Source organism: Drosophila subobscura, chromosome J, assembly GCF_008121235.1.
Source record: "Drosophila subobscura isolate 14011-0131.10 chromosome J, UCBerk_Dsub_1.0, whole genome shotgun sequence".
NCBI lineage: Eukaryota > Metazoa > Arthropoda > Insecta > Diptera > Drosophilidae > Drosophila > Drosophila subobscura.
In genome coordinates, this window is record NC_048532.1 from 22,676,598 (window position 1) to 22,699,399 (window position 22,802).

Consider the following 22,802-nt stretch of genomic DNA (forward strand, 5'->3'; position numbering starts at 1 on the left):
CAGTGAATGGCCGCTACGGATCAGCTGTTCGAGCAGAGATTATCCGATTCCGTTTTAATTGCCGGTCGCATGTAATTAACTCGAATTGCTATACAATTTGGGCATGTACAACTCGGCCAAGCAATTGCAGCGCGTGCTGACGGCGCGCGAGATTCGAAAAACATTCATAGACTTCTTCACCGTCAGCCATGAGCACAAGTTTGTGCGCTCCAGCCCCGTGGTGCCCTTCTGTGATCCCACGGTGGCATTTGTCAACGCTGGCATGAATCAGGTGAGCAGAGCAGCGCAGTCCGACGACCCATTGGTCCATTCTTATCTGATTATTGTTCTCGTTTTCAAGTTCAAGTCTGTGTTTCTTGGCACAGCGCAGGCCCCCCACAAGCGGGTGGTGAACTCGCAGAAATGCGTGCGGGTGGGCGGAAAACACAACGATCTGTCGGTGGTGGGCCAGGATGGCTATCACCACACTTTCTTCGAGATGCTGGGCAACTGGTCGTTTGGGGACTACTTCAAGGTATGTTTAAGTTCATTTCAACTGCAAGATTTTACGCTAATTCTCTCTGTCCAGCGGGAGGCCTGTGCCATGGCTCTCGAGCTGCTCCGTGGGCCCTACAACATTGATCCTGCACGCTTGTATGTCACCTACTTTGCTGGCGACGAGCGCCTGGGCATACCCGCGGACACGGAATGCTTCGAGATATGGCGCAGCCTGGGGTACGTGCACTTTGTTACATAATCCGCGGGCGTCACCTCTCCGACTGCGCATGTTCTTTCAGCTTCCCCGCTTCGCGCATTCTGCCCTTTGGCTGCACAGACAACTTCTGGGAAATGGGCGCCACTGGACCGTGCGGCCCCTGCACCGAAATACACATCGACCATCGGCCGGAGCTGGGCAGCGTGGAGGAGCGCGGCAAGCTGGTGAATGCCGGTCGCTCGGATCTCACGGAGCTGTGGAATCTCGTCTTTATACAGTACAATCGGTGAGGACAGGGGCAGGAATGCGATTCTCTTGATTAATCAACGTATTTGTTGGGTTTCTAGCAATGCCGATGGCAGCATCTCGCAGCTGCCAGCTCACCATGTGGACACGGGCATGGGCTTTGAGCGTCTGGCAGCCACTCTGCAGAGCAAATCCTCCAACTACGACACGGATGTGTTCACGCCGCTCTTCGACGGCATCCAGCAGCTGTCTAAGGCTCCGGTCTACGGCGGCAGCTTCCCAGAAACCTCAAATGCAGCGCTCCTGGACACAAGCTACAGAATACTTGCCGATCATGCGCGCATGGTCACCGCCTGCCTAGCCGATGGAATGCTGCCAGATCAGAAGTAGGCTATCTCGATCCCTAGCGACTGTTTCCCCCACTAATCCGTGCCCATTTGCAGCCAGAAGCTGCGTCGCGTCTTGCGGAAAGCGCTCAACATTTCGGAGCATGTGTTTGCCCACGAGAAGTTGCTCTCCCAGCTGGTGCCCATTGTGGTGGAGACCCTGGGTGAGGCGTACCCGGAGATGTCTGCCAAGCAGGAGGCAGTCATCGATCTGATCAACCACGAGCAGGATGTGTACAAGAATCTGCGCGAGAGCTCCTCGAAAGCCTTTGCCGAAGTGCTGACGGAGTTCCCCAACCTGGACGACATTGACCTGATGGAGTGCCCGGGCTTTGTGCCCGCCTATCGGGAGTTCCAGGTGCAGCGCTGCAAGTTCCCCAACAACACGATACCCGGCGACTTCCTCTACAAGCTGACGGACACCTACGGCCTCACCGAGGAGAGTTTCCTCAAGCTGGCCGAGCTGGAGAACATGAACTGTGATCTGGACCGCTATCGGGCGGAGGTGTCGCTGGCCAAGAGCAAGTCCAAGGAGAGTCAGCGCGAGGACGGAGGCCTGTGCGATGTGGCGCTGGAGCAGCGCATTGCCGAGGCTCAGGCGAAGCTCACAAAGCGACTGCCGGCCACCGACAACAGTCACAAATACGTTTACTCCTTTGACAGCGAGAATGAGTCCTACAGGATCCCCACTCTGCGCAGTCGAGTGCTGGGCCTGCTCCTCAACGATGCGGAAGTTTCGCGCACTCAAAGCAGCCGCCTGCAGGACCCCACCGACACGCTTACCATTGTCACCGCCGCCAGCAACTTCTACTACGAGTCGGGCGGACAGCAGTCCGATGCTGGCCACATTCTTGTCAGCAGCACGCACAAGCCAGAGCAGCCGCCGCATCTGCTGAATGTGATCCGTGTGAAGCAGCTCAACGATTGCGTGCTTCATGTCTGCCGCCTGGCCGCACCCACAGACGACTTTGAGCTGTCCATTGGCGACGAGGTTGAGCTGCAAGTCGATGCCAGCACGAGGCAGCTGAACACTTGCCATCACACGGCCACCCACCTGCTGAACGCTGCCATTCGATCGCTGTTCAACAAGGTCACGTACCAAGTCTCCAGCTCCGTCAGCAGCGAGCAGTGCAAGCTGGAGCTGGGACTGCTGGGCAAGCGCATACAAAAATCAGATGTGCAGCTCATCGAGGATTTGATTAAGTAAGTTCCAGTCGTTTGTGTATTATTATTTATTTATAATCCTTTCTTACAGTCGCATAATCTGCGCTGCCACGCCCGTCCAAGTGGAGCTGCTGAGTGCCGCCGATGTGCTGCAGCAGAATGATATAACGATGGTGCCCGGGGAGGTTTACCCGGAGCAGGGACTGCGGCTGATCAACGTGCAATGCCCGGAGATGCAGCTGAGCTCCAAGGAGCTGTGCTGTGGCACTCATGTGACCAACACCAGCGAGCTCTCCTGCTTCTGCATTGTCAATCTAAAGCAGACGAACAGAGCGCGCTTTGCCTTCACCGCTGTGGCTGGCCAGGCGGCGGAGAATGTGAGTAACTTGAGCTTATCCTCTGAGCATATTCCCATATCGCATGCCTTTTAGGTGCTCAAAACCGCTGCCTTGCTGCGCCATCGCGTGGATCTCCTCGAGCAGCAGCTGCAGCCAGACAAGCTCACAAATGCCACCGAAGTGGAGTTGCAGACCATCCGCCACAACATGCTGCACACGGACATCAAGCTGCCATACGCCTTCAAGATGGACACGCTGGAACGCATCCACGACATGCTGAAGCGGATCAAGGAGACATCCCGCACAACCCTCAAGTGAGAGCGAAGAGCGAGAGACTTCCCCTGTTATCCAGATGATAACTTCCCGTTCTTGCAGGGAATTCGTGGAGGTGGAGATGCGCAACCTGCTGCAGGAGAAGCCCGTGGACAGCCATCCCTTCATTTTGCACTACATCTCCAGCTCCGCTCTGGTGGAGGAGATCCCGCTGCAGCGTGCCACCAAACTCTGTTCGGATCGTCCCATCCTGGTGGTCAGCATGTGCGACAGCGTCGTGAAGGCTCGCTGCTGTGTGCCGCAGAGCAGCGTCAGCCAGCAGTTCGATGCAGCCTCGTGGCTGCAGTCCTTTGCCGACACATTCGGGGGTCAGGTGGCCGCGCCCAAGGGCCAGAACCCGCAGTTCGTGTGCAACATGAAGGGCCGCAAGGTAAGCAATCTCTTTGAGGAGCAGTTGGAGCAGGCCCTGGCCAAGGCCCATCAGTATGCCAAGAATTATTTCAAGTTGTGATTATTCTCCCCCAAAGCGCAGGCTCAAAGTTTGCTCTTGCGAGAGGAGAAGTTTTATTTTGTAAAGAGCGAATAAATCGCAAACTTCAAACCGTAAGCCTAATCACTGATCACCACCAGATCTTCATCTTCATCCTGCTCATCCTCATCCTCTTCTTCGTGTGGCTGTGGCCCACCCAGGCTGGAGTTCATCAGCTGCTCAAAGGCATTGGCATTGTCGCTGCTCTGATTGAAGAAGTAACTGACATTGGCAGGCGATGGCTCGACGGCAGGCTGCCCACTCAGGCGATGCTGATGCTTGAAGCGATCCACAGGTGTCCTGATTAAGTGTGAGACCTTCTTCAGATCACCCTTCACCAGCAAATCAAAGCTGTCATCCAGAGAGAGTCGCTTGCTCTGCGGCAGCTGCTCGACCTGCGAGAGATCTCGTTTGTGCTCTGCTGCAGCTGGTGGCTCCTCCTTTGTCAGACTCAGCTGGGCCAGACGCATGCTCAGATCATCGGATAAGGCCTCGTAGTGCAGCTGTCGTCCCCCGTGCTTCGTGACAGCTGGCTGAGCATTCGGATTCGATATGATTCCATTGACTATATCCGACATGTCAAACTCTCCCGCATCGCAATCGCTTTCGAGATCGGAGGGCAGGCATTTGGTGATCGGCGTGGAGCATTGCTGTGGCATTTGTTGCGGAGGATTCCCCCCAATTCTCTCCCGTCTAAGGAATTGTTGCAGCGAAGACTGTGCCTGCTCCGTGGCAGCCTTTTTCTTCTTGACCACACGCTTTGGTCTCGCCTTCTCCTTGCCTGCTTCTGGGATATTCTCAATGGCACTTAGCGGCTCTGTTTTCTTCTTCCGCGTTGGCTTCTTGGGGGGCTTCTCTTTGGACTTGAAAAAGGCTGCCACCAAATCGGGATACGCCGCTTCCATCATGTCCAGCGGTTCCACGGTGTAGTAGAGCTCTTCGATTCCCTTCGGGTGTTCCAGTTCGAATTCCGAGATCTGTTTGTCTGGAATGAGGCCTTTGAAGCTGCCCCTGGCATCCTGCCAACGCAGCTCCAGACTGGCCACTCCCTTCACCGTGCGCTTCTTGACAATCTCCAGCGGCTGAACGAGCTCCACTCCCCCTCCCCTCTGCTGCACCTGCCAGCGGGTGAGAATCGGAAAGAACTTCTGAAAGCAATAGATTTCCGGCCACTGCAGCAGATGGCCAATCTGTTTGATGAACTTGACAAGATTCGGCTGCCGCCAGCCCAGTTCTAGCTGCGGGATCGTTGGCGGTTCACTGAGAAACTCGGAAATGATCTCCTCGTTGGGAAACTCTTCGGACAGCAAAGCCTTTCTGCGCAGCATCAGCTCAGCCTTGATGGAAAGTCGTTGTTCTCTGCAAAGGAAGTGTAAGCAATTATCGAATATTGCCATTTCGGATAGTTACTCACTTCCACAAGGACTCGTCGCATCCCCGATGCGTGCGACAGACGCTGCAGCCGCTCTTCGTGTGGCTCTGCGTGCGGCCAATGTGTCCGCAGTTGCTGCAAATCGATTTATCGTCCACGCGCATCTCCAGAGCATTGTATTTATCCGTCTCGCCTCGCCAGCTTCTCAGCCTGCAAGGAGAATGCAATGTGAATCTGGCCGAGACTGCAGTTCCTGGTTAGTTTTACCGATCGAGGATTTCCGTTTCCTTGTACTTGTTGAAGAGCTTCAGGACACCATCCCTGCCGATGCCACCAATGCCGTCGGGACAGTAGTCACAGCCGCAGAGCAGAGCCATCACGATTATCTTGTGCTGGCCAAAATCCATGCGGCTCGTAATCTCCCGCATGTCGTAGATATCCACAGCGCCACCGGCGGCTGCCTGGGCCCCTTGGGTGGACACTGAGAAGTTGCGGTACACCCGAATGGCGCCGTAGGCAAAGCAATCCGAGTCCTGACTAATGACGCCATCAACCAGCTGCAAGAGTTTCCAATATACATTTGATTTGGGACAGCACAGACCAAAACTTACTCCATGCTTGTTGAGGAAGGCGCCGTAGGCCTCCGCTTCGCCTGGACCCTGGACACACTGGATGCCCATGGAGAGCAGCAGCGTTTCGCATTGTTTCAGCACATGGTTGAAGCGAGTGCGTCCTTTGTCTCCTTTTGCTGCGGCTTGCTGCGTGCTGGTGGCCGCCTCCTTGGGTCGCACTCCGCGAAATTGCAGCTCATTTCGCTTGGCAATCACTTGGCCCTTCAGTTTCGGGGCCACTCCCTCCAGCACAAACACCGGAGTGACTTGCTCCCATATAAGGTAGCAAGTGCGAAAGAAAAGGTTTCTGAAAAGTGTACATTAGCCACTAGCGCAAGTGTTTTAGCACAGTTTCACCCACTTTAAATGATGCCGCGGATGCACAAAGTAGTCCACCACATTGAGACTCTCGCACACCCAGCCGGCCAGATCAATGGCCACTTTCTTGCCGCGCAGCTCATTAATCGGCTTGCGCTCAGCATGTGGAGTCAGCACTGTCCAAAGTTCCTTAACACCCATAGATCAATATCCATAAACAAAACCAAAACAAGAGTTTAAATTCAAAGAATTTGCCAGTCACCACGAATTTGCCCGGCTGACAAGCAACAAGTAGTCAAGTACGTAACATTCTATTGCCACTCACGTTACGTTTTATGCTTTTTTGTTTGTTGACCTTATTGCTTGGCCCTTATTTTGTAAGCAATCCAATCAAAGCAAGTCATAAAAACTAGCCGGTCTTGTGTAGAATTGATTGCTTAATCGGATAGAATTATAGTTTTAGCGCATAGACTCTTAACAAGCTTGCTATATCAAATAGAACATCAAAGTAGAGGAAATTGATTCAAGATTTACTTTATTTGTAAGTGTGCACGTATAATATTTTTGGTATATTTCTGTGGGATTTCTGTGATTAAATTATTTACATACTGAACGCACAGCTCCCTTGGTTCCACAAAGGAAGCAATGAAAAATTAAAATACAAATTTGTAAAATATAAGGGCATGAGGTACACAATCCAATAAAAAGGAGTATTTATAACAAGAAAAATTGATTCTTAAAACGGATTAAATTATTGTTTCAGTGTTAAAAGTCTTTGAAAGCTAGTGATATCAAATAGAACATCAGAATCGAGGAATATGATTTAAGACTACGGTATATTTACAGTATATTTTAAAGATTCAATGGTATATTTTGGTATATTTTCGATGGTCTGGCGGTATATTTTATTGATAATTTCGCGGTCACACTGTAACAACGTGTCCAAAAAGTAAAAGTTTTCTGTATTTTTCGCATGTAATTGCTTCGCAAGAAGCTCAACTACGTTTTTAAGCTGCCAATAGCACACCCCGAAACACAGCCAACACGCCAAAATGGTTTTAGCGGATCTAGGACGGAAAATAACGACGGCGCTGCACTCGCTGAGCAAAGCCACAGTTATCAATGAGGAGGCCCTGAATTCCATGCTGAAAGAGATTTGCGCAGCTCTGCTGGAGGCTGATGTAAACATACGACTGGTGAAGCAGCTGCGCGAGAATGTGCGAGCCGTCATTGACTTCGACGAGATGGCCGGGGGCCTGAACAAGCGACGCATGATCCAGTCGGCCGTGTTCAAGGAGCTCATCAAGCTGGTGGATCCGGGTGTGAAGCCGTATCAGCCCATCAAGGGGAAGGCGAACATCATCATGTTTGTGGGACTGCAGGGATCCGGCAAGACCACAACGTGCACCAAGCTAGCCTATCACTACCAGAAGCGCAACTGGAAGTCGTGCCTGGTGTGCGCGGACACGTTCCGTGCTGGCGCCTACGACCAGATCAAGCAGAACGCCACCAAGGCTCGCATTCCGTTCTACGGCAGCTACACAGAAATCGATCCCGTCGTCATAGCCCAGGAGGGTGTGGACATGTTCAAGCGCGAGGGATTTGAGATGATTATCGTGGATACTTCCGGACGACACAAGCAGGAGGAGTCGCTCTTCGAGGAGATGTTGGCGGTGGCCAACGCAGTGAACCCTGACAACATCATCTTCGTGATGGACGCCACCATTGGACAGGCCTGCGAGGCCCAGGCGAAGGCTTTCAAGGACAAGGTGGACATTGGCTCCGTGATCATCACCAAGCTGGATGGCCATGCTAAGGGAGGTGGTGCCCTGTCTGCTGTGGCGGCCACACAGTCGCCCATCATCTTCATAGGCACAGGCGAGCACATTGACGACCTGGAACCCTTCAAGACGAAACCCTTCGTCAGCAAGCTCCTCGGCATGGGCGACATCGAGGGCCTGATAGACAAGGTAAGCATTAGCGCGTCCTCTTCATGGGTAAACTAAATGGCAATCCTTTGCAGGTCAACGAGCTAAAGCTGGACGGAAATGAGGAGCTGCTCGAGAAGATTAAGCATGGCCATTTCACGATTCGCGACATGTACGAGCAGTTCCAGAACATCATGAAAATGGGACCCTTCTCGCAGATCATGAACATGATCCCCGGCTTCTCGCAGGACTTCATGACCAAGGGCGGCGAGGCGGAGTCGATGGCTCGCATCAAGCGAATGATGACCATGATGGACAGTATGTCGGACAACGAACTGGACAACCGTGACGGGGCCAAGCTCTTCAGCAAGCAGCCCACGCGCTGCATACGTGTGGCGCAAGGAGCAGGAGTCCTCGAGCGCGAGGTCAAGGAGCTGATTGCCCACTACACAAAGTTTGCGGCAGTCGTGAAGAAAATGGGCGGCGTCAAGGGTCTCTTCAAGCAGGGCGACATGACCAAGAACGTAAATCCCACGCAGATGGCCAAGCTCAACCAGCAGATGGCCAAGATGATCGATCCCCGCATGCTGCAGCAGATGGGCGGCGTGGGAGGACTCCAGAACATGATGCGGCAGCTGCAGCAAGGAGCGGCGGGCGGCCTGGGTGGACTGGGGAACCTGATGGGCGGCTTTGGGGGCAAGTGAGGCCAGCAGCGAGTGTAAATTTATAGATTTTTGTATGATTTTGTTTCTACGTAGTTCGGTTTTTAGCAATATGTTTGTTAACGTCTGGCCAGTGCCTGCGCGCACTCGGCCTGGGCGTCCACTTCCCTTTAGATCGGTGTGAGAGCAGGAGCGAAAGCAAAAGAGAAAGAGAAAACAACGTATAAACAGTTAACAATTTGGTTTTTTGTACGATTTGGCAGCCACAGTGTCAGTTTTTATAGTTTCCGACTGTTTTCTGTACACGAATTAATGGAAATTGCATGCCTATTGAATACCGCCAGGCAGTTGAAATAGATATAACACAAATAAATAACATGAATTAATTATTCTCAACGATTTTTTATTGGAATGGGTCGAAACGGTGGGGACTGGCAGTCGAAAGAAGGCAAAGGTAAGTTATGGAAGCAGCTCAAAAATTGTCAAACCACATAGCATACTTTTGGGCTGGTCGGGATTTTAAAAGCGTGACATACTTTTGGGCTGAAAGTATGTCTGCTGTACAGTATCCTTAAAACGGCATATCCTTCTCCTATTTGATGCCTTGACGGATTCAAAGGATACGGGAGATCCTACCGCTCAGCTGGCTACAATTTTTTCCGCGATCACATGAAGGTGCGGCCCGCCATGATTACATGAAAAATAGGAAATAAATAGCGGTTTTTTACCGTTTCGAAGGCAATGTCCTTATTGTCCTTGCTGTCAAAGGATCGGGGACATTCTCCCGATTACAAGGATACGTCGCACATCCTGATCGGACCTCAAAGAGCGGAGAAATTAAGAAAACAAAATTCCCTGTTGTTGTTGTCAGTCCACATTGTTGTACAACAAAAAACTCATTGTTGTACAACAAAGGTTGTTTTTGTTATTATTGCACAACAAAAATATACTTGTTGTACAACAAAAGTTGTTTTTGCTATTTTTGTACAACAAACAAATACTTGTTGTACAACAAAAGTTGTTTTTGCTATTGTTGTACAACAAGTGGATTTTTGTTGTACAACAAACAACAACATATATCGACAACAACAACAGGGACATTTTGTTTTGTTGTTTTCTCCGCTCCTTGTTGGCCGATCAGGACGTGCGACGGCTTCCTGTGAGCGGAAGAATGTCCTTGACGAGATGGAGTCCTTTTCAAGGACCAAGGATCAAGGACATTTTTTTCAGACATAAAAATCTTTTTTTCTCAGTTATTTTTCCGCCGATCAGGACGTGTGATGGCATCCTGTGAGCAGACAATTATCCTTGATCCTTGAACAAGGACATCCCCAGTCAAACTTATCTAAATTTCTCCGCACACCGAATGCTACCTGACAAAACCTCGTCGCCATGTCACTAGCACAGTAGCATAGCAACCAGCTTTTGACACAATGCAGAAAGTACCAGGATGTGCACTGTGCAACAAAAACACAGCAATTTCATTTGTACAATTTTATTATGCTACTTAAAAGGATATTTTATTGATTGCTCGTATGGAATATAATTTAAAATAGCTGCTTAGAGAATTATTTGAATGCTTAGTTAAGATTAATTCCTAAGCTTCCCGGTGGCACTTGGCGCAGTATTGACAGCGGGTGCTCCTCCTACACCGACTGCCACTCCGGCTCCGCCATTGTTCAGCAGTGCGGTAAGTGTTGCATGGGAAGAGCTCAGGGTGGAACCTGCCACCAGCTTGGCCTTGAGGGGCGTCGTAGTGCTCCCCACAATCTGTCCCTGCAGGCATGGCGTCGGCGATGCGGCTGGCAGCTCCTTCAGTATCGACTCCTCAACGGGCAGCGTTCCAGTCGTCAGTTGCAGTTTGTTGCTGTTGCGGCTGCTGCTGCTGTTGTTGCTGTTGCGGCTGTGGCAATGCTCCTTGAAGCAGTGCGTTCCTCAGATGACTATTATTTGCCACCGTGGACTGCTGCGGCTGTGGCTGCGGCTGATTGGTCATGATAAATGAATTGGTTATCAGCCCGCGGCTCTTGATGTTTAGATCCACAAAGAAGAGCCGCATCTTGTGTATCATTGGGTCCGGCACGTTGAAAGTCATCATCAGGGTGAGATCCACGTTGGGTTTGTTCTTGTACAGATCGTGCGCTTGGTGCAGCCGGCAGACCTCGTCGTGGAGCAGAAAGAGGAACCGCAGGTGGGTACTCTCGGCGGGAATAATGCCTCGGGCTGCCAGCCACTCTCTGTCCTCGGCATCGGGGAGATAGCGTATGAGTTCCGGGTGCTTGCTGGCCAATCTCTCCTTGCCATCGGTGCCAAAGCCAAACGCCAGATTGGCCTGCACATCCAGCACGAATTTCGTGCTCGTCGAGATTTGGGCCGTGTTCCAAAAGATTTGGCGACGCACAGGCGTGGGCAATGCTCCGCCCAATATCGGAGTGACCATGCGATGCTGCTGTTGCTGCTGTTGGAGTGGCTGGACAGCCTGCAGTTGTGCCTGTTGCGGAAACATCTGCATTGCCTGCAGAGCAGGCATCTGATTCACTGCGGCAGCTGTGCAGGGCATGGGCTTGGTGGCGGCAAAGCCCAGATTGTTGGCAAACACTTTGCTGCCGATGGTGTTCTCCTGCGGCTTGGCCACACGCTTCAGGGCCAGACGCTGTTGCTCCGTCACTCCGGCGCCCAGGCGGTGCTGGCGCACAAAGTTCGTGTACTGCGCCTTGGCGTTCTCCAGCAAGGCACACGAGGACATCTTTTGCAGCGTCTCCTCGTTGACCGACTGCTGACCGAGGTTCTCCTTGATGTTTCCAAATGCGGGCTTAAAGTAGTTCTACAAAAAACAGAGAGAATGAGTCACCAATTCGTAGCCCCACCAGTCCACGTATCCTACATTCATGTAGCGTTTGATTATCTCATTGACTTCCGAATCGAAGGACTGCTGCACGCTGATGCGCAGTAGCTCCAGCGCTCTCATGGCAGACTCTGCACTCCCACCGCCTTCGATGTTCTGCGAACCGCCCAGACGCTGGCGTATTCGCTGCAGCATCGTCTCTGCCATGTCCGAGGTGGTCACATATTTCTGCAGGGAGCACCCAAAATGTTTGTTTGAATTTATGATTTCCCATTGAAGTGAGTTTTTATTTACCAGAGGCTCTGCATCCGTGGATGGTAGCTCGGCGAGCAGGGATAGTGTGAGTGTGGTGGAGGCTTCCGACGGTTGCTTTTCTTTATCTGGTTGCTTTTTGGCACCTTCTGCGGGGCTGGCGACGCGTGTGTCCATCGAGTGTGTGGTCTGGTTGGAGCAGTCGGAGTCATCGGAGGAGTTGCCTGCCTGCAGTTGCATTGCCGGGGAAGAACGCTGCTGCACATCGCTCGCGGTTGTCGTTGTGTTCGTTAACGATCCTCCCACATCAGTGGGAATTTTCCAGCTCCGCTGAATGACCATTTTTGGTGTTTTACTTGTCTAAAAGGTTTAATTAAAATGCTGACAGTCCAAGGAGCGGACCTAAATCTTTGGCTTTGACTACATTTTTTCCCTGGGCGGGAGCTAGGCTGAGTCCCAGGGCCGCGTAGCTAGTGCGCAGTCGCAGGAAAGCCACCACCAAAGCCCACACCATCGCCCGCTCAACAGTCAACAGCTGACGGCGTCTCTTCGCAGTCCATATCCAGCTCTCCCAGTTCCAGCCGGCGCTGGTGGTCGAGGAGCGACTTGAGGCCGGCATACTCGTCGCTGTCACCGTCCTCCTCCTCCTCCTCCTTGTTTGTCTCCATGGAGGTCTGGGGTTCCTCCTCCTTCTTTTTCTTCGATTTCTTCGCCGTCTCTTTGGGCCGCTGCTTTCTTAGCAGTTTCAACTTTTCGTCGAACTCTTCCATGTACTGCAGCACAAGCCTGGGCTGGTAGTCCTCGGTGGCCACATAGTTGCCGTTTACTGGCAAGTCCACCACATCCGGCATCATGTAGGAAAACAGCCAGCACACCAGTGGCGTCGTGCCGCACACGTAGCTGGCCTCCTTGTGGTAGAACAGGAATCCATCCAGTTTGGGTTGATTCTCCTGCCAGATGGGGTACTTTTGGAGGATCTCCTCGATCGCAGAAGCGTCCTCGAAGTCATAGTGATTCAGCAACACGAAGGACTTATTGTTGCGATCGCCCTTTTGTGCATAATCTTCCTCCTCGAAGCGCGCTCGCAGCCAATAGAACCGAAAGGATGCCTCGCAGTCCTGCAGCGATTGCTGTCCAAAGGATAGGGCATCCAGCACGTGGAAGGTTTGCGTTTCTTCATCGTACACACAGTCCAGGACCGTTCTGCACTTCTGCACATGGCCATCACCGGGCAGCAGCGTGCGCAGCTTCATGAACTCCCGCCCTGCCTTGTTGTACACTTTGGTCTTGCCATTGGTGGCTATGACCATGCATCTCCTGCCGACCGGGCACGGAACCAGCAACCACTCTCCGAGATTATCCGGCTTGTGCCGCAGCCACTCGGAAAGCTGCAGTCTGAACGGCGATGCCTTGTCGTTGGCACGCTGCTTGCGATGTTTTGGCGGGGCTTTTTCAGTCTTTTTTACCGGCCGGGCTTCGTCTTGGCCCTGCTGTCGTCGCAGCTTTTGTTGCTTCAACAGCTCTTGCTGTCGCCGCTTCTGCTGTTCGCCACGATCCAGCCCCTTTTTATATAAATCTTGGTAATTCGAGCACATTTTGCACTTATATCTTCAGCTAGTGGTGGTACTGCGTAAGCCGGCTAGTGATGGGCGATACTTAAATATATCGTGTTGCGTGTGTAGTTTGAATGGAATCTCCATCAAATCCCTTGAAAGGAGAAGCAAAAGCAAGTAGTTTCGTATTTCGAGCATTAAATGTTTCATTAATTGCATTTATATAGTTTGATCAAAGCCAATTTAAATGTTTTTCTACCACTGTCACCTATCGATAGTTTTCGTTATCGCAGATGATAACAGCTGTTCAACTTGTAATTTAGCATTTTTACCGGCATTTTAAAGAGAATACAATCCAATACAAACCTCGACAACTGTTAAAAACATGAATAAAGCCTCGCGACTCTTCTGGCCAGTGCTGGTCACTCCCAAAAAATGCTGTCGTAAAGCAAACGGAGCAACTGTCGCGAAGTCAAAAGGTATTTCCACCATCAAATATGTTACGAAAGAATATCCAGCCTGGAGCTCTCTTGTTTTCAGCTTCTGACCGAATTGGGCCTGGTCAAATCAGGCAGCAATGGCACCTACCAAATTATGCCCATAGCCCAGCGATCGGTGGACAAGTTAATTGACTTGGTTGACGGCAATATGCAGCGAGCTGGCGGCCAAAAGATCAGTCTTCCGATTCTAACACCCACAGGGCTGTGGAAGAAGACGGGACGACTGGAGGGCGACATATCCGAGTTCTACATGGTGCGGGACCGCAGCGGCAAACAGTTTCTCATGAGTCCAGTGCGTGAGTGCAAGATGGGGGGGGTGTTCTTTTGTTTATAAACTAATTACATTCCACCAATAGACGCACGAGGAAGCGGTGACTGCCATGCTGGCCACGACGGCTCCCATTTCGTATCGCCAGTTGCCGCTGCGCCTGTACCAGATCGGACCCAAGTTCAGGGATGAGCTGAAGTCACGCTTTGGCCTGATGCGAGCCAAGGAGTTCCTCATGAAGGACATGTACACATTCGATGTCTCGGAGGAGACGGCCAGGGACACGTACTCCCGGGTCAGCGATGCCTACGATCGGCTGTTCAAGCAGCTGGAGGTTCCCTGTGTAAAAGGTGCGTAAGCCAACAGGATTGGATGGCCATTAATCAATTGATCTTTCCAGTCAATGCTGCCACGGGCATGATGGGTGGCAGCCTGTCCCACGAGTATCACTACGTGTCGCCAGTGGGTGAGGACACACTGCTGCAATGCAGCGCCTGCGGCTTTGCCGGGAACGCAGAGGTGCTGGACTCGGCCACCACAGAGTGTCCCAGCTGTCGGAGCTCACAGCTCAGTCAAGTACGTGGCGTCGAGGTGGCGCACACCTTTCTGCTCGGCGAGAAGTACTCAAAGCCGCTGGGCGCCACGTACCTCAACACCTCGGGCAAGCCGCAGTCGCTGGTAATGGGCTGCTACGGCATTGGCATCACGCGCGTACTCGCCTCCGCCCTGGAAGTGCTGTCCGCCGAGCAGGAGCTGCGCTGGCCCAAGCTGCTGGCTCCCTACGATGTCTGCCTGATTGGGCCGAAGCAAGGCAGCAAAGAGCAGCAGCCCGCGGAGGCCGTAGAGAACGAGCTGCTGCAGCACATAGGACAGATCTGCGGCGCCCAGGAGTTGCTGCACGACGACCGCAAGGAACTGACAATTGGCAAACGTTTGCTGGACGCCAAGCGGCTGGGCCACCCCCTAACAATAGTGGTGGGAGCGCGGGCTGTGCAGCAGGAGGCGCCCAAGCTGGAGCTGCACGTAAGCGGTGGCGAGAAGCTGGAGCTGGAGATCAGCGAAGCCCTCAAACTGGTGGCGGAGCATAGTCGGCAAAAGCAGAGCCTGCTGGCAGGGACAGTGCAGGACGTGGAAGAGTCGAGGATGAGTCAATCGATTGGCCATCAGCTTTAGCTTTATGTAATAAAGGTAACAATAACACAAAACATGTCACAACAGCGTCACGCATCCAGGCTGATTAATCCGCAATCAGCTTTGAGCTGCTCCCTCCGCTCGGTCTAGTGCTCCGCGTAGTCGGGCTCCGGTATCTGCGGGTAGATCTGGACCTGCAGCTGGGGCTTGCGCGGTGGCGGCGGTGGCTTTGTCACCATGCTCGTGTACGACCAGGGCATCTGGTTGCGCAGCTCCTCGCTCACGCGCGGATTGGCCGGCTGCGCTGGATACATCTCGCTGTAGCGATTGTTGAGTGCCGAGTTGACTGCCAGCTGCTGCACTGCTGGAGAGGCGGCACGCGGCAGTGGAGACTCCACCGGTGGATAGTTGAGGCGATCAGGATGAGCCTCGGTGGTGCGATAAGTGTTGATATCCGGCGCCACCTCTCGTGGCGGTGTCTGCTGCGGAGCTGATGGCTCCTGCTGCTGCTGCTGCTGCTGCTGCTGTGGCTGTTGCGGTGGCAGCACCATCACTGGCGACTGCAATGTGGTGCGATCTCCGGCCCTGTACTGCTGCGAGTCCTGGCGCTGCATCTGCTCCGAGGGAACGAAGATCGGCAGCGGTTTGGGGCGGATCTGCTCCGGGTACTGCGTTTCCATTTGGTACTGCTGCTGAGGCTCAGGCTCGATGGTCTCCAACATCACGGCTGCGGCCACGGGCAGAGGTGTGGGCTGACGCGTCGGCGCTTGGCTTCTGGTCACAGCAGCCGCCTTGGAGTTGTTCCGCGCCATAATGCCCGAAATGGACAGACAGAAACTCGCGCCGATGATGTTCAGCAGCCAGATGAGCACCAAGCGGCAGCTGAGGCACAGCAGCAGAATCGACGGCGTCGAGAAGTACACACCGAAGGGCTCCAGCATCGAATTGATAATCTCCACCACAGTGGACTCCGTGGTCTGATCCACTTGAGCTCCAATATAATCGAAGGCATCATTCAGCGACTGCCAAGGAGGAATAAATTCAATGATCAGTCTGTCCGTGTGCATGCCAGCTGCGTCTTACCATTGTGTGGCTGAGATCAATGCCGTGATAGACGGTGGCCACCACGTCCAGGATGCTGCCAGCGATGACGGCCAGGAACCAGGGCCAGTAGGCGGCGCCAGCGATGAGCTTCGTGGTGCGACTGCACAGCGTGAAGATGATCAACAAGGAGGTGGCTATCCAGAGGCCACTGACCACCGCATAGGTGATCATGAAGATGTACTCCCTGTGCGTCACTTCGTACGACTTGGGCCAGTCCATGTCCAGCGTAATTTTCTGGCTGTTCATCATTATCTCTGGATCGCCGCATTCCTGTTCTGTGCGGGCAAAGTGGAGGATGCAATTGCGATGCGGAAACTTTGTTTTCTTGGGATCTCACCTGAGAAGTAGATCAATTCCATGGCAAACTTGAAGGGATTCGCGCTAAACTCCTCCACGTCGTGGCACTCGCGGAAGGTAATGCCCCAAATGGACAGGCCCAGATAGACGACTCCCTGAACCTACAAGACGGCGTTACGGTTACGCCAAGATAAGATTGGGGCGTGGAAACAGTTGGGACAGAGACTTACCAGTATGACAATTGCCATGAAGAGGATGAAGCACTTGGCAAACCCATTGCCCATGGCTGCCATCGTGTTGGGCTTGAGGTAGAGTTTCGAATCGCTTTCCTGACTTCTTCTTGGGGATTGTGCAACCTCTGGGGGGCGATAAGAACGCACACCTCGGGGCTGTAAATTCAATTAGAAATTATGATACAATGCGTCACATTTGATATCTAATCAAGTTGATTAGTTTCGAGGCATTTTTGCATATGGGAATGAGTGTGGAAATGCTTTTCAATCATTCTTCAGAGTATTCCTTCGGCCTTTTCTCCACGTTGTGCAGAAACTAATCACTTTTCCCCGCCGATTACTCGCTGAATCACCAGCCAGAGCGGGCGGGGAAGTACACTTGACACGCAGCAAAAGCAAAAGCCAAAGCAAATGTCCATAAACTAAGCCTATGGAAAATAAACCTGCGCTACGTTTAGTGTTATCTTCCTCACCGATAGAGTTTTCGCGCTGCTCTGGTTCTGGCTGGGGGACTGAGGTTCTGCGGCGATACGCGTTCGCCGGCTGCTTCCTGCGGACTGAATGAGCCTTCAATTGAATGGCCATCGACGGCACACACCGTGTCGCTCTTCGAGTTCTTTTGGTTCTCTCTCCGACGTTGATAAGATAAACCTAATGAAATTTAAAGGGTTACACCTGCTATCAAAATGCCAGCAAAACCAGCAGGGGCAGAGGTACGGAGTCCCTGTCTCTCTACCTCATTGTCTCTGCGGAGGGACGGACGGACGCACTCCTTGCCCAATTGCAGAGTGCAAATATTTAGCCCCACGCCACACACCGCGCACACTGATTCTGTAATACAAATTGAATGCGTGCGAAGAGGCTCTCCTTATCAGTAAGCCTATAAATTGTTTACTTTATCTTTTGCCATGTTATTACTTGTACTCGCAGCACACACACAGAGAGATCTACGCATAAAGCGGGGAGCTACATAAGTAAATAAATAAAAGTAAAGGCAAGCAACTCGAAGAAAACTCACCGCTGATCGGTGATCGGACAACCCCATCTAGAGGGCATCTAGAGGCGGAAATCCCACTCCTCATTGGTCATTTGGTCATGCGGAAAGGTTCGTGCTCTCCAAGAACTGCCACTGGATAGCAGTCGGGGTTTTCTTTATCAATTTTAAGACCCACCAGAGGCAGAGGCAGCGGCAGAGGCAAAAGTGGATGACGCATGGGGAAGAATCACCAGCCAAATTGTTTATAGCACTCGAGCACTTGTGTACCCGTGTTTTGATACACAAATGCCTTTGATGAGTGTCTTCTATGAGTGTACTATGCACATCTGATAATAGAATTCACCTGTGCATTCATTTCCCTGTGTGAGTGTGTTGGCAATTGCTGAATGAATCCGGATGAATCTCTCTTCGCTTTGGAGTAGTTTATAATTTCAGTTGGTCATCCAATTAACACCCACTCCGCCACTGTGGGAGTACACGCCCCACACAATTTCACAATATTTAATTAACCCAATTGAGTGGCACATCTCCCGAGTATTTGCACTTTATTTGCACATCTACGCGAGGTTTTTCCCGTGCTTTCTGCGATTCTGGGAAGGTTCGCCCGGCGCCCAGCCCATCCCCAAACTTCATGCTTCAGTGAGTCGCTTTGGCGGAGTATCGCTGCTGCATCATTGTTTAGGCCAACAATTAGCATCTCAAATTTGGCAGAATCCCCCTCCACCGTCGTGGAGCGTGCGAGCGTTTTTGCTGTGTGTGAATTGGATATGCAAATCGGATCGAAATCACATGACTTTAACTTTAATTGAACTTCGAGTCGAGTGTCATAAATATGTATGAGGGAGAGGGCGGAGGCAATGCTGGAGATGGACTACAACTAGAGGGAGGGATCGGGCATGTCCTACACGCGAGAGGAGAGAATCACGGGATCAGCCTCCACCTCGGCCACCTTCTCCTTGAGCTTCTCCTCGTCCTTCTTCAGCTTTTGAATGGGTTCCTCTGTGGTGGCAGCAGCAGTGGTTGAAGATGAGGACTCTGTGCTGCTGCTGCTGCTGGAGCTCTTCTTCTCCTCCTCCTCCGCTGTGGTCTTTGGGGTTTCAACTGTTGTGGTGCCCTCAGTGGTGGGAGTTGTGGGAGCTGCGCTGGAGCTGGAACTGGAACTGGAACTAGCGCTGGCCACGGCCTCCTCCAGGCTCTCGAGTGGCGCCGTCGAGGTGATTGAGGTCTTGGTGATGCTGATCTTGGTCTGTTTGCCATCGCTGCTGTCGTTGTTCGAGTCCTCCTTGATGGTGGCCGAGATCAGCTTGGTGTGGTGCACCTGGAAGGTGGGAATCAGCGGCAGGACACCGCCATTGTGTGGCTGCACGGAGACATGGTCGATGATCAGGTGGGCGGGCAGACCATCCTCACCGCCGGGCACCTTGCGGGTTGTCTGCAGCAGGATCTTGCGGGCCAGACCATCGTCGGTGGAGGCACTGTCCGTTGCCGGAGTGGACTCGTCCGAGCGCTTGGTCAGAGCATGTTCCAGCTCGTCAGCGGTCTCCTCCGGGCCGGGGTTCACCTCCTCCACCTCGCTGTCTGGGGCACTGGCCGAGTGCAGGCTGAGCGCAGACTGGAACAGGCTGTCCTCCAGGTCCCCAATCAGGCCATGGAACGAGATCTGCTTGAGCTCGGCGTCAGGATTCGACACCACATGACGCTTGACTACCTCCTGCTTCTCCTGCGGCTGCCCGATGGCCACAAAGCCGGGGAAGATGTCGCTCAGCTGGAAAGGAGCAGCCAGACTCGTGACCACCAGGGTCGCCAGCAACTAGAGGAGAAAGAGGATCGAATTGGTCTTTAATCTCTCCAACCATCTGGGTTCGGTCTACTCACTGTGGATAAAAGGGTGCACTTCATGATGGAATCGGTGCTGCTGGTCTGAGGTTTGCTTTTGCTTTGCTTTGCGTTGCGTTGCTCTGCGCTGCTTTCGTCTCGGAGTTCAGATCGATAATAAGTTTACAGCCGCCGATCGGGCGGGTTTTTAAAGTTTTTCCGCCGTCGAAAGTTGCGGCTCGTCTAAGCTTTATTAGCACTTGGAGCAGCGCCTACCGCGAACTCGTTTTGGTGCCTGCCTGTGCCCCAATGGCTCCACAGCTCTCTCCTGCATCCCATTCTAGATTCGAGAATCTCCTCTGATCTGTTTCAAGGGTACTGCTCGTGGGGGTTAATCTACCAAATGAATGGTAAAATATTGAACCTTCAGCCGCTGCTAGAAAAATGAGTTCAATTAGTTGAAATCTATACCAAGGATACGAGAGAGAGAGAGAGAGAGAGAGAGCGAGCGAGAGAGAGAGAAGTGAAGAAGTGAAGCATGAGACAGGAATTTTTCGGAATATAAATTCAAATGAACATTTTGTTGATTGTCTTAATTGCTGCAATTAACACAATTAATACATTTACTGAAACAAATCAACAAAAATCACAGTTCCAAGAAACCAAAATCCAAAATAAAAACAGAAATTCAACGCTCTGGAAATGTCCAAATTTGTCAGTTAGAATGGAAAAATAAACAAGAATATATCCCAGAAAGTAGATATATTCCGACACGCGCTGGCTGCTCCCAAATGGATGCTAACTGAAGCAGCGGAAGAGCTTTTTGATGGCAAGATCTTCAATTCAGGCTGAGACTTTGTGGACTGCAATTTTTGGGGCAATTATAATTACAGTTTGCATTCCACATTCCATGTTCCAATCTCTCATCTGAGATCACCAGGGCACAGCGCAGAGCTCCCGTTTATGATATCCCAAAATGTGCAAATTAATTTCGGAAATTTTCCGCTAAAGGTTCGCCCCTTTCTCGGGTGAAAAGTTGCCAAGGGAAACGCTCAGCCGCCCACCGACTCGAGCTGCCATATCTCATGCCTCCGGTTCCAGAAACCGCAAAACGTCTACTGCCAGAACGATCCAGCGAAAACTCGGACAGAGATTGGAGACATCTGCGATTAGCAGTCTCATGAATGGAAGTCAAGATTGGGCTGGTTATGCCAGAGCTTTCGGCGGCTCTAAGCGGTTAACTTTGGTGTGAAAAAGAGTTGGAGATTACTTGATTTTATTTTATATTTAAATTGAATTTGCTTGCAAGTTTACGATGTTTTTTGTGTGGTTTCTGCCAGCATAAAGATTCCTTTCACATTCACAATGCACTCACATTTATGGCATTTCACACAGCCTACGTCAGAGAGGTAGAGCGAACGTGTCGTATGCGTAATGTTAGCGAGTTGGCAGACGGGCGCGTGTCCCCAGACCACATGCAATCCGATCTGAGTGTAGTGCGTCATGCGAGGTGCAACGTTTATGGACTTATTTTTGGTCCATATCGAGAGGAGTAAACATGCCGCTGGACTCGAGTCGCCTCCTCCAGTGGGCGACGTTTTTGCACCAAGCTGAGATTTGCGTAGGCAGCCGGGTGACGAGCCGGGGGACGGGACAGTCCCTCGGACACGCTCCGAAACGAGCACAATTAATTAGAGTCTGGCCCCTGGGACTAGCGATAAAAACAATAACAGCCTCTGCGCCCTGCAGCCTCCCTCCCATCTTTGGCTTTGCCTCGAAACGGAAGCCCAGTCCAGCGACTGATCTGCCTAGAGACTGTAGCCCGCAGCCGTAGCCATAGCCCCGGAGTGGCAAACCTGTCGGGCAATTAACAAATGTCGATAATTACGCGGAATCGCGCCTTGTCCGACGTCCGAAGCTTCTCCGCAGTCCGCTGTCAGTCGGACGGAGCGGACTATAAAAGCGCTTGGATCTGCACTAATTAACTTTAAACGCGCAAAAGTCAGCCGAGGAAACAGAGCAAGAGCCAGAGCCAGAGTCAGAGCCAGAGCAAGTGCCAGAGTCAGCAGAGTCGTCGCCCAGTCGTCGTTTCCGTTTAGCAGTTTGCCATCGCCTTTTGCCCCGACAAAACCAGATCAAGATGCAGACCCATCAGGCTGTACTCGGAGCCGCTGTGCTCGGCATGCTGTTGGCCTTCAGCTGCTCTCTGCCCGTTCTGGACATCAGCTCGGGCATCGACAACGCCACCATTGAAGAGCTGCGGGCCAGCGTGAATGACACGCCCAAGAATCTGTAAGTAGCCACAGCCACAAAGGGACTCCACTCGAGGGGCTAACACTTACCCTTCATCCGTAGGTACGTGGTCAAGGCAGTTGTCTATGAGATTGGCATCCTCACCGAGGTGGGGGAGAACGACACCAGCTTCGAGAGCCAGGAGCGTGTGGACCTCACCTTCTACGACACGCACAGCAACAAGAGCCACATCGACCTCGGCAACATTCCCCTGCCCATCCAGACGAACGTCACGGGCCAGGTGCTCACCGGCATTGCCCCCGTGAACCTGGGCGCCTTCAGCAGCCCCCAAGAGCTGCTCGAAACGCTGCCACTCACCGGCAGCATTGTGAACATCACGCACAGCGACACCGCCTTCTATCAGTTGAGCAGATCGAACACCAGCGCCGCTGACAAGCCCCAGATTCTGGACAAGGACACGCTCGCCCAGCTGACGCACGCCTCGCAGCTCTTTCCGCCCAGCAGCAGCATAGGCCAGTCGCTGCCAGTGAACCCAGCAGCGGACAACGAGGTGGCAGTGGTCGACCAGGATCAGGCTACCAGTTAGACAGGATCTGAAACTGAAGTACGTGATGCAGTGCGTTGCTCTCCCATATACCTTAAGGATAACATAGCTAGTTACAAACAAACATATATCCTTCATCACTCATTCTCTCACACAAATGCCGCCAACAGTTGCCATGATCACACCATCCATCCATCCATCACACGGTTGGAATTTCTATTTCACTTTTCTAATGTAAAGTAAAAATAAATTTCGCATTAGTGCTAGGTAAATGGCGTTGTCTATCCGTCCAGGGGGTGCAGGGGGTTGGTCTCTCTCATGTATCATGTGACCACTAAAAGCATTCACTTCTCACACCTCGGCACCACGGAAGCAGAGTGGCTCCACTCCGATTTTCTCCACAATCCCAGCATCCACAGGTGTCGCTGGCTATACTCGTTCCAGTTCCAGTTCCAGTTTCAGTTTCACAGTTTGCAATGCATTGACGCT

The 22,802-nt window shown here is 52.2% G+C and overlaps 9 protein-coding genes across 11 annotated transcripts; 4 read left to right on the forward strand and 5 right to left on the reverse strand.

The window, feature by feature from the left end:
- On the forward strand, positions 1 to 3,708 carry LOC117893016 (alanine--tRNA ligase, mitochondrial). Its single transcript, XM_034799372.1, has 9 exons — positions 1 to 271; positions 341 to 514; positions 569 to 714; positions 777 to 980; positions 1,042 to 1,326; positions 1,384 to 2,529; positions 2,582 to 2,867; positions 2,922 to 3,142; positions 3,204 to 3,708. Exons 1-9 carry the CDS (start codon positions 104 to 106, stop codon positions 3,610 to 3,612), a joined length of 3,039 nt encoding a protein of 1,012 aa, XP_034655263.1. The 5' UTR covers positions 1 to 103; the 3' UTR covers positions 3,613 to 3,708.
- LOC117893017 (flap endonuclease GEN) lies at positions 3,625 to 6,171 on the reverse strand. Its single transcript, XM_034799373.1, has 5 exons — positions 5,975 to 6,171; positions 5,614 to 5,920; positions 5,270 to 5,559; positions 5,045 to 5,212; positions 3,625 to 4,989 (listed from the first exon to the last, which is right to left on the reverse strand). The coding sequence occupies exons 1-5, from the start codon at positions 6,130 to 6,132 to the stop codon at positions 3,711 to 3,713; spliced, it is 2,202 nt and encodes a 733-aa protein (XP_034655264.1). The 5' UTR covers positions 6,133 to 6,171; the 3' UTR covers positions 3,625 to 3,710.
- A 680-nt stretch (positions 6,172 to 6,851) lies between these two features.
- Positions 6,852 to 8,856, forward strand: LOC117894223 (signal recognition particle 54 kDa protein). The gene is made up of 2 exons (XM_034801139.1): positions 6,852 to 7,901; positions 7,955 to 8,856. Exons 1-2 carry the CDS (start codon positions 6,984 to 6,986, stop codon positions 8,561 to 8,563), a joined length of 1,527 nt encoding a protein of 508 aa, XP_034657030.1. The 5' UTR covers positions 6,852 to 6,983; the 3' UTR covers positions 8,564 to 8,856.
- Positions 8,857 to 10,054: 1,198 nt separating this feature from the next.
- LOC117894341 lies at positions 10,055 to 11,987 on the reverse strand. 3 transcript variants are annotated; one of them, XM_034801327.1, is made up of 3 exons: positions 11,661 to 11,987; positions 11,406 to 11,594; positions 10,055 to 11,345 (listed from the first exon to the last, which is right to left on the reverse strand). In XM_034801327.1, exons 1-3 carry the CDS (start codon positions 11,958 to 11,960, stop codon positions 10,350 to 10,352), a joined length of 1,485 nt encoding a protein of 494 aa, XP_034657218.1. In that variant the 5' UTR covers positions 11,961 to 11,987; the 3' UTR covers positions 10,055 to 10,349. The 3 variants fall into 3 exon arrangements, with proteins under 3 accessions (XP_034657218.1, XP_034657219.1, XP_034657217.1); XM_034801328.1 differs by having other exon boundaries at positions 10,055 to 10,370; positions 10,411 to 11,345; positions 11,406 to 11,987; XM_034801326.1 differs by having other exon boundaries at positions 11,406 to 11,987.
- A 9-nt stretch (positions 11,988 to 11,996) lies between these two features.
- On the reverse strand, positions 11,997 to 13,306 carry LOC117894343 (snurportin-1). The gene has a single exon (XM_034801329.1). It carries the CDS (start codon positions 13,211 to 13,213, stop codon positions 12,140 to 12,142), a length of 1,074 nt encoding a protein of 357 aa, XP_034657220.1. The 5' UTR covers positions 13,214 to 13,306; the 3' UTR covers positions 11,997 to 12,139.
- Positions 13,307 to 13,466: 160 nt separating this feature from the next.
- LOC117894272 (probable proline--tRNA ligase, mitochondrial) lies at positions 13,467 to 15,119 on the forward strand. The gene is given in 5 exon segments (XM_034801228.1): positions 13,467 to 13,598; positions 13,600 to 13,650; positions 13,712 to 13,963; positions 14,028 to 14,289; positions 14,340 to 15,119. Coding segments are annotated over 5 exon segments (1,380 nt in total). The 5' UTR covers positions 13,467 to 13,556; the 3' UTR covers positions 15,113 to 15,119.
- LOC117894274 (ras guanine nucleotide exchange factor P) lies at positions 15,095 to 17,282 on the reverse strand. Its single transcript, XM_034801229.1, has 5 exons — positions 17,178 to 17,282; positions 16,702 to 16,860; positions 16,512 to 16,632; positions 16,154 to 16,449; positions 15,095 to 16,092 (listed from the first exon to the last, which is right to left on the reverse strand). The coding sequence occupies exons 2-5, from the start codon at positions 16,762 to 16,764 to the stop codon at positions 15,217 to 15,219; spliced, it is 1,356 nt and encodes a 451-aa protein (XP_034657120.1). The 5' UTR covers positions 16,765 to 16,860; positions 17,178 to 17,282; the 3' UTR covers positions 15,095 to 15,216.
- A 1,219-nt stretch (positions 17,283 to 18,501) lies between these two features.
- On the reverse strand, positions 18,502 to 19,708 carry LOC117894853 (flocculation protein FLO11). The gene is made up of 2 exons (XM_034802108.1): positions 19,577 to 19,708; positions 18,502 to 19,511 (listed from the first exon to the last, which is right to left on the reverse strand). The coding sequence occupies exons 1-2, from the start codon at positions 19,598 to 19,600 to the stop codon at positions 18,603 to 18,605; spliced, it is 933 nt and encodes a 310-aa protein (XP_034657999.1). The 5' UTR covers positions 19,601 to 19,708; the 3' UTR covers positions 18,502 to 18,602.
- A 1,788-nt stretch (positions 19,709 to 21,496) lies between these two features.
- Positions 21,497 to 22,585, forward strand: LOC117894353. The gene is made up of 2 exons (XM_034801342.1): positions 21,497 to 21,808; positions 21,872 to 22,585. Exons 1-2 carry the CDS (start codon positions 21,657 to 21,659, stop codon positions 22,353 to 22,355), a joined length of 636 nt encoding a protein of 211 aa, XP_034657233.1. The 5' UTR covers positions 21,497 to 21,656; the 3' UTR covers positions 22,356 to 22,585.
- Positions 22,586 to 22,802: the final 217 nt, after the last annotated feature.

What these genes read in the sequence shown, in the direction of transcription:
- LOC117893016 (XM_034799372.1), top strand. Translation starts at nt 104, where the DNA reads ATGTACAACTCGGCCAAGCAATTGCAGCGCGTGCTGACGGCGCGCGAG. An exon ending in CGTTTGGGGACTACTTCAAG is followed by an intron (nt 515 to 568) that starts GTATGTTTAAGT and finishes CTCTCTGTCCAG; the next exon opens with CGGGAGGCCTGTGCCATGGC. An exon ending in GGAATGCTGCCAGATCAGAA is followed by an intron (nt 1,327 to 1,383) that starts GTAGGCTATCTC and finishes GCCCATTTGCAG; the next exon opens with CCAGAAGCTGCGTCGCGTCT.
- LOC117893017 (XM_034799373.1), bottom strand. Translation starts at nt 6,132, where the DNA reads ATGGGTGTTAAGGAACTTTGGACAGTGCTGACTCCACATGCTGAGCGC. An exon ending in CATCCGCGGCATCATTTAAA is followed by an intron (nt 5,921 to 5,974) that starts GTGGGTGAAACT and finishes TACACTTTTCAG; the next exon opens with AAACCTTTTCTTTCGCACTT. An exon ending in GAAACGGAAATCCTCGATCG is followed by an intron (nt 5,213 to 5,269) that starts GTAAAACTAACC and finishes TTCTCCTTGCAG; the next exon opens with GCTGAGAAGCTGGCGAGGCG.
- LOC117894223 (XM_034801139.1), top strand. Translation starts at nt 6,984, where the DNA reads ATGGTTTTAGCGGATCTAGGACGGAAAATAACGACGGCGCTGCACTCG. An exon ending in TCGAGGGCCTGATAGACAAG is followed by an intron (nt 7,902 to 7,954) that starts GTAAGCATTAGC and finishes AATCCTTTGCAG; the next exon opens with GTCAACGAGCTAAAGCTGGA.
- LOC117894341 (XM_034801328.1), bottom strand. Translation starts at nt 11,960, where the DNA reads ATGGTCATTCAGCGGAGCTGGAAAATTCCCACTGATGTGGGAGGATCG. An exon ending in TAATCAAACGCTACATGAAT is followed by an intron (nt 11,346 to 11,405) that starts GTAGGATACGTG and finishes TGTTTTTTGTAG; the next exon opens with AACTACTTTAAGCCCGCATT. An exon ending in CCACAGCCGCAACAGCAACA is followed by an intron (nt 10,371 to 10,410) that starts ACAGCAGCAGCA and finishes ACTGCAACTGAC; the next exon opens with GACTGGAACGCTGCCCGTTG.
- LOC117894343 (XM_034801329.1), bottom strand. Translation starts at nt 13,213, where the DNA reads ATGTGCTCGAATTACCAAGATTTATATAAAAAGGGGCTGGATCGTGGC.
- LOC117894274 (XM_034801229.1), bottom strand. Translation starts at nt 16,764, where the DNA reads ATGGCAGCCATGGGCAATGGGTTTGCCAAGTGCTTCATCCTCTTCATG. An exon ending in TCATGGCAATTGTCATACTG is followed by an intron (nt 16,633 to 16,701) that starts GTAAGTCTCTGT and finishes GCCGTCTTGTAG; the next exon opens with GTTCAGGGAGTCGTCTATCT. An exon ending in GGAATTGATCTACTTCTCAG is followed by an intron (nt 16,450 to 16,511) that starts GTGAGATCCCAA and finishes TTGCCCGCACAG; the next exon opens with AACAGGAATGCGGCGATCCA.
- LOC117894853 (XM_034802108.1), bottom strand. Translation starts at nt 19,600, where the DNA reads ATGAAGTGCACCCTTTTATCCACA. An exon ending in AGTGCACCCTTTTATCCACA is followed by an intron (nt 19,512 to 19,576) that starts GTGAGTAGACCG and finishes TTTCTCCTCTAG; the next exon opens with TTGCTGGCGACCCTGGTGGT.
- LOC117894353 (XM_034801342.1), top strand. Translation starts at nt 21,657, where the DNA reads ATGCAGACCCATCAGGCTGTACTCGGAGCCGCTGTGCTCGGCATGCTG. An exon ending in AATGACACGCCCAAGAATCT is followed by an intron (nt 21,809 to 21,871) that starts GTAAGTAGCCAC and finishes CTTCATCCGTAG; the next exon opens with GTACGTGGTCAAGGCAGTTG.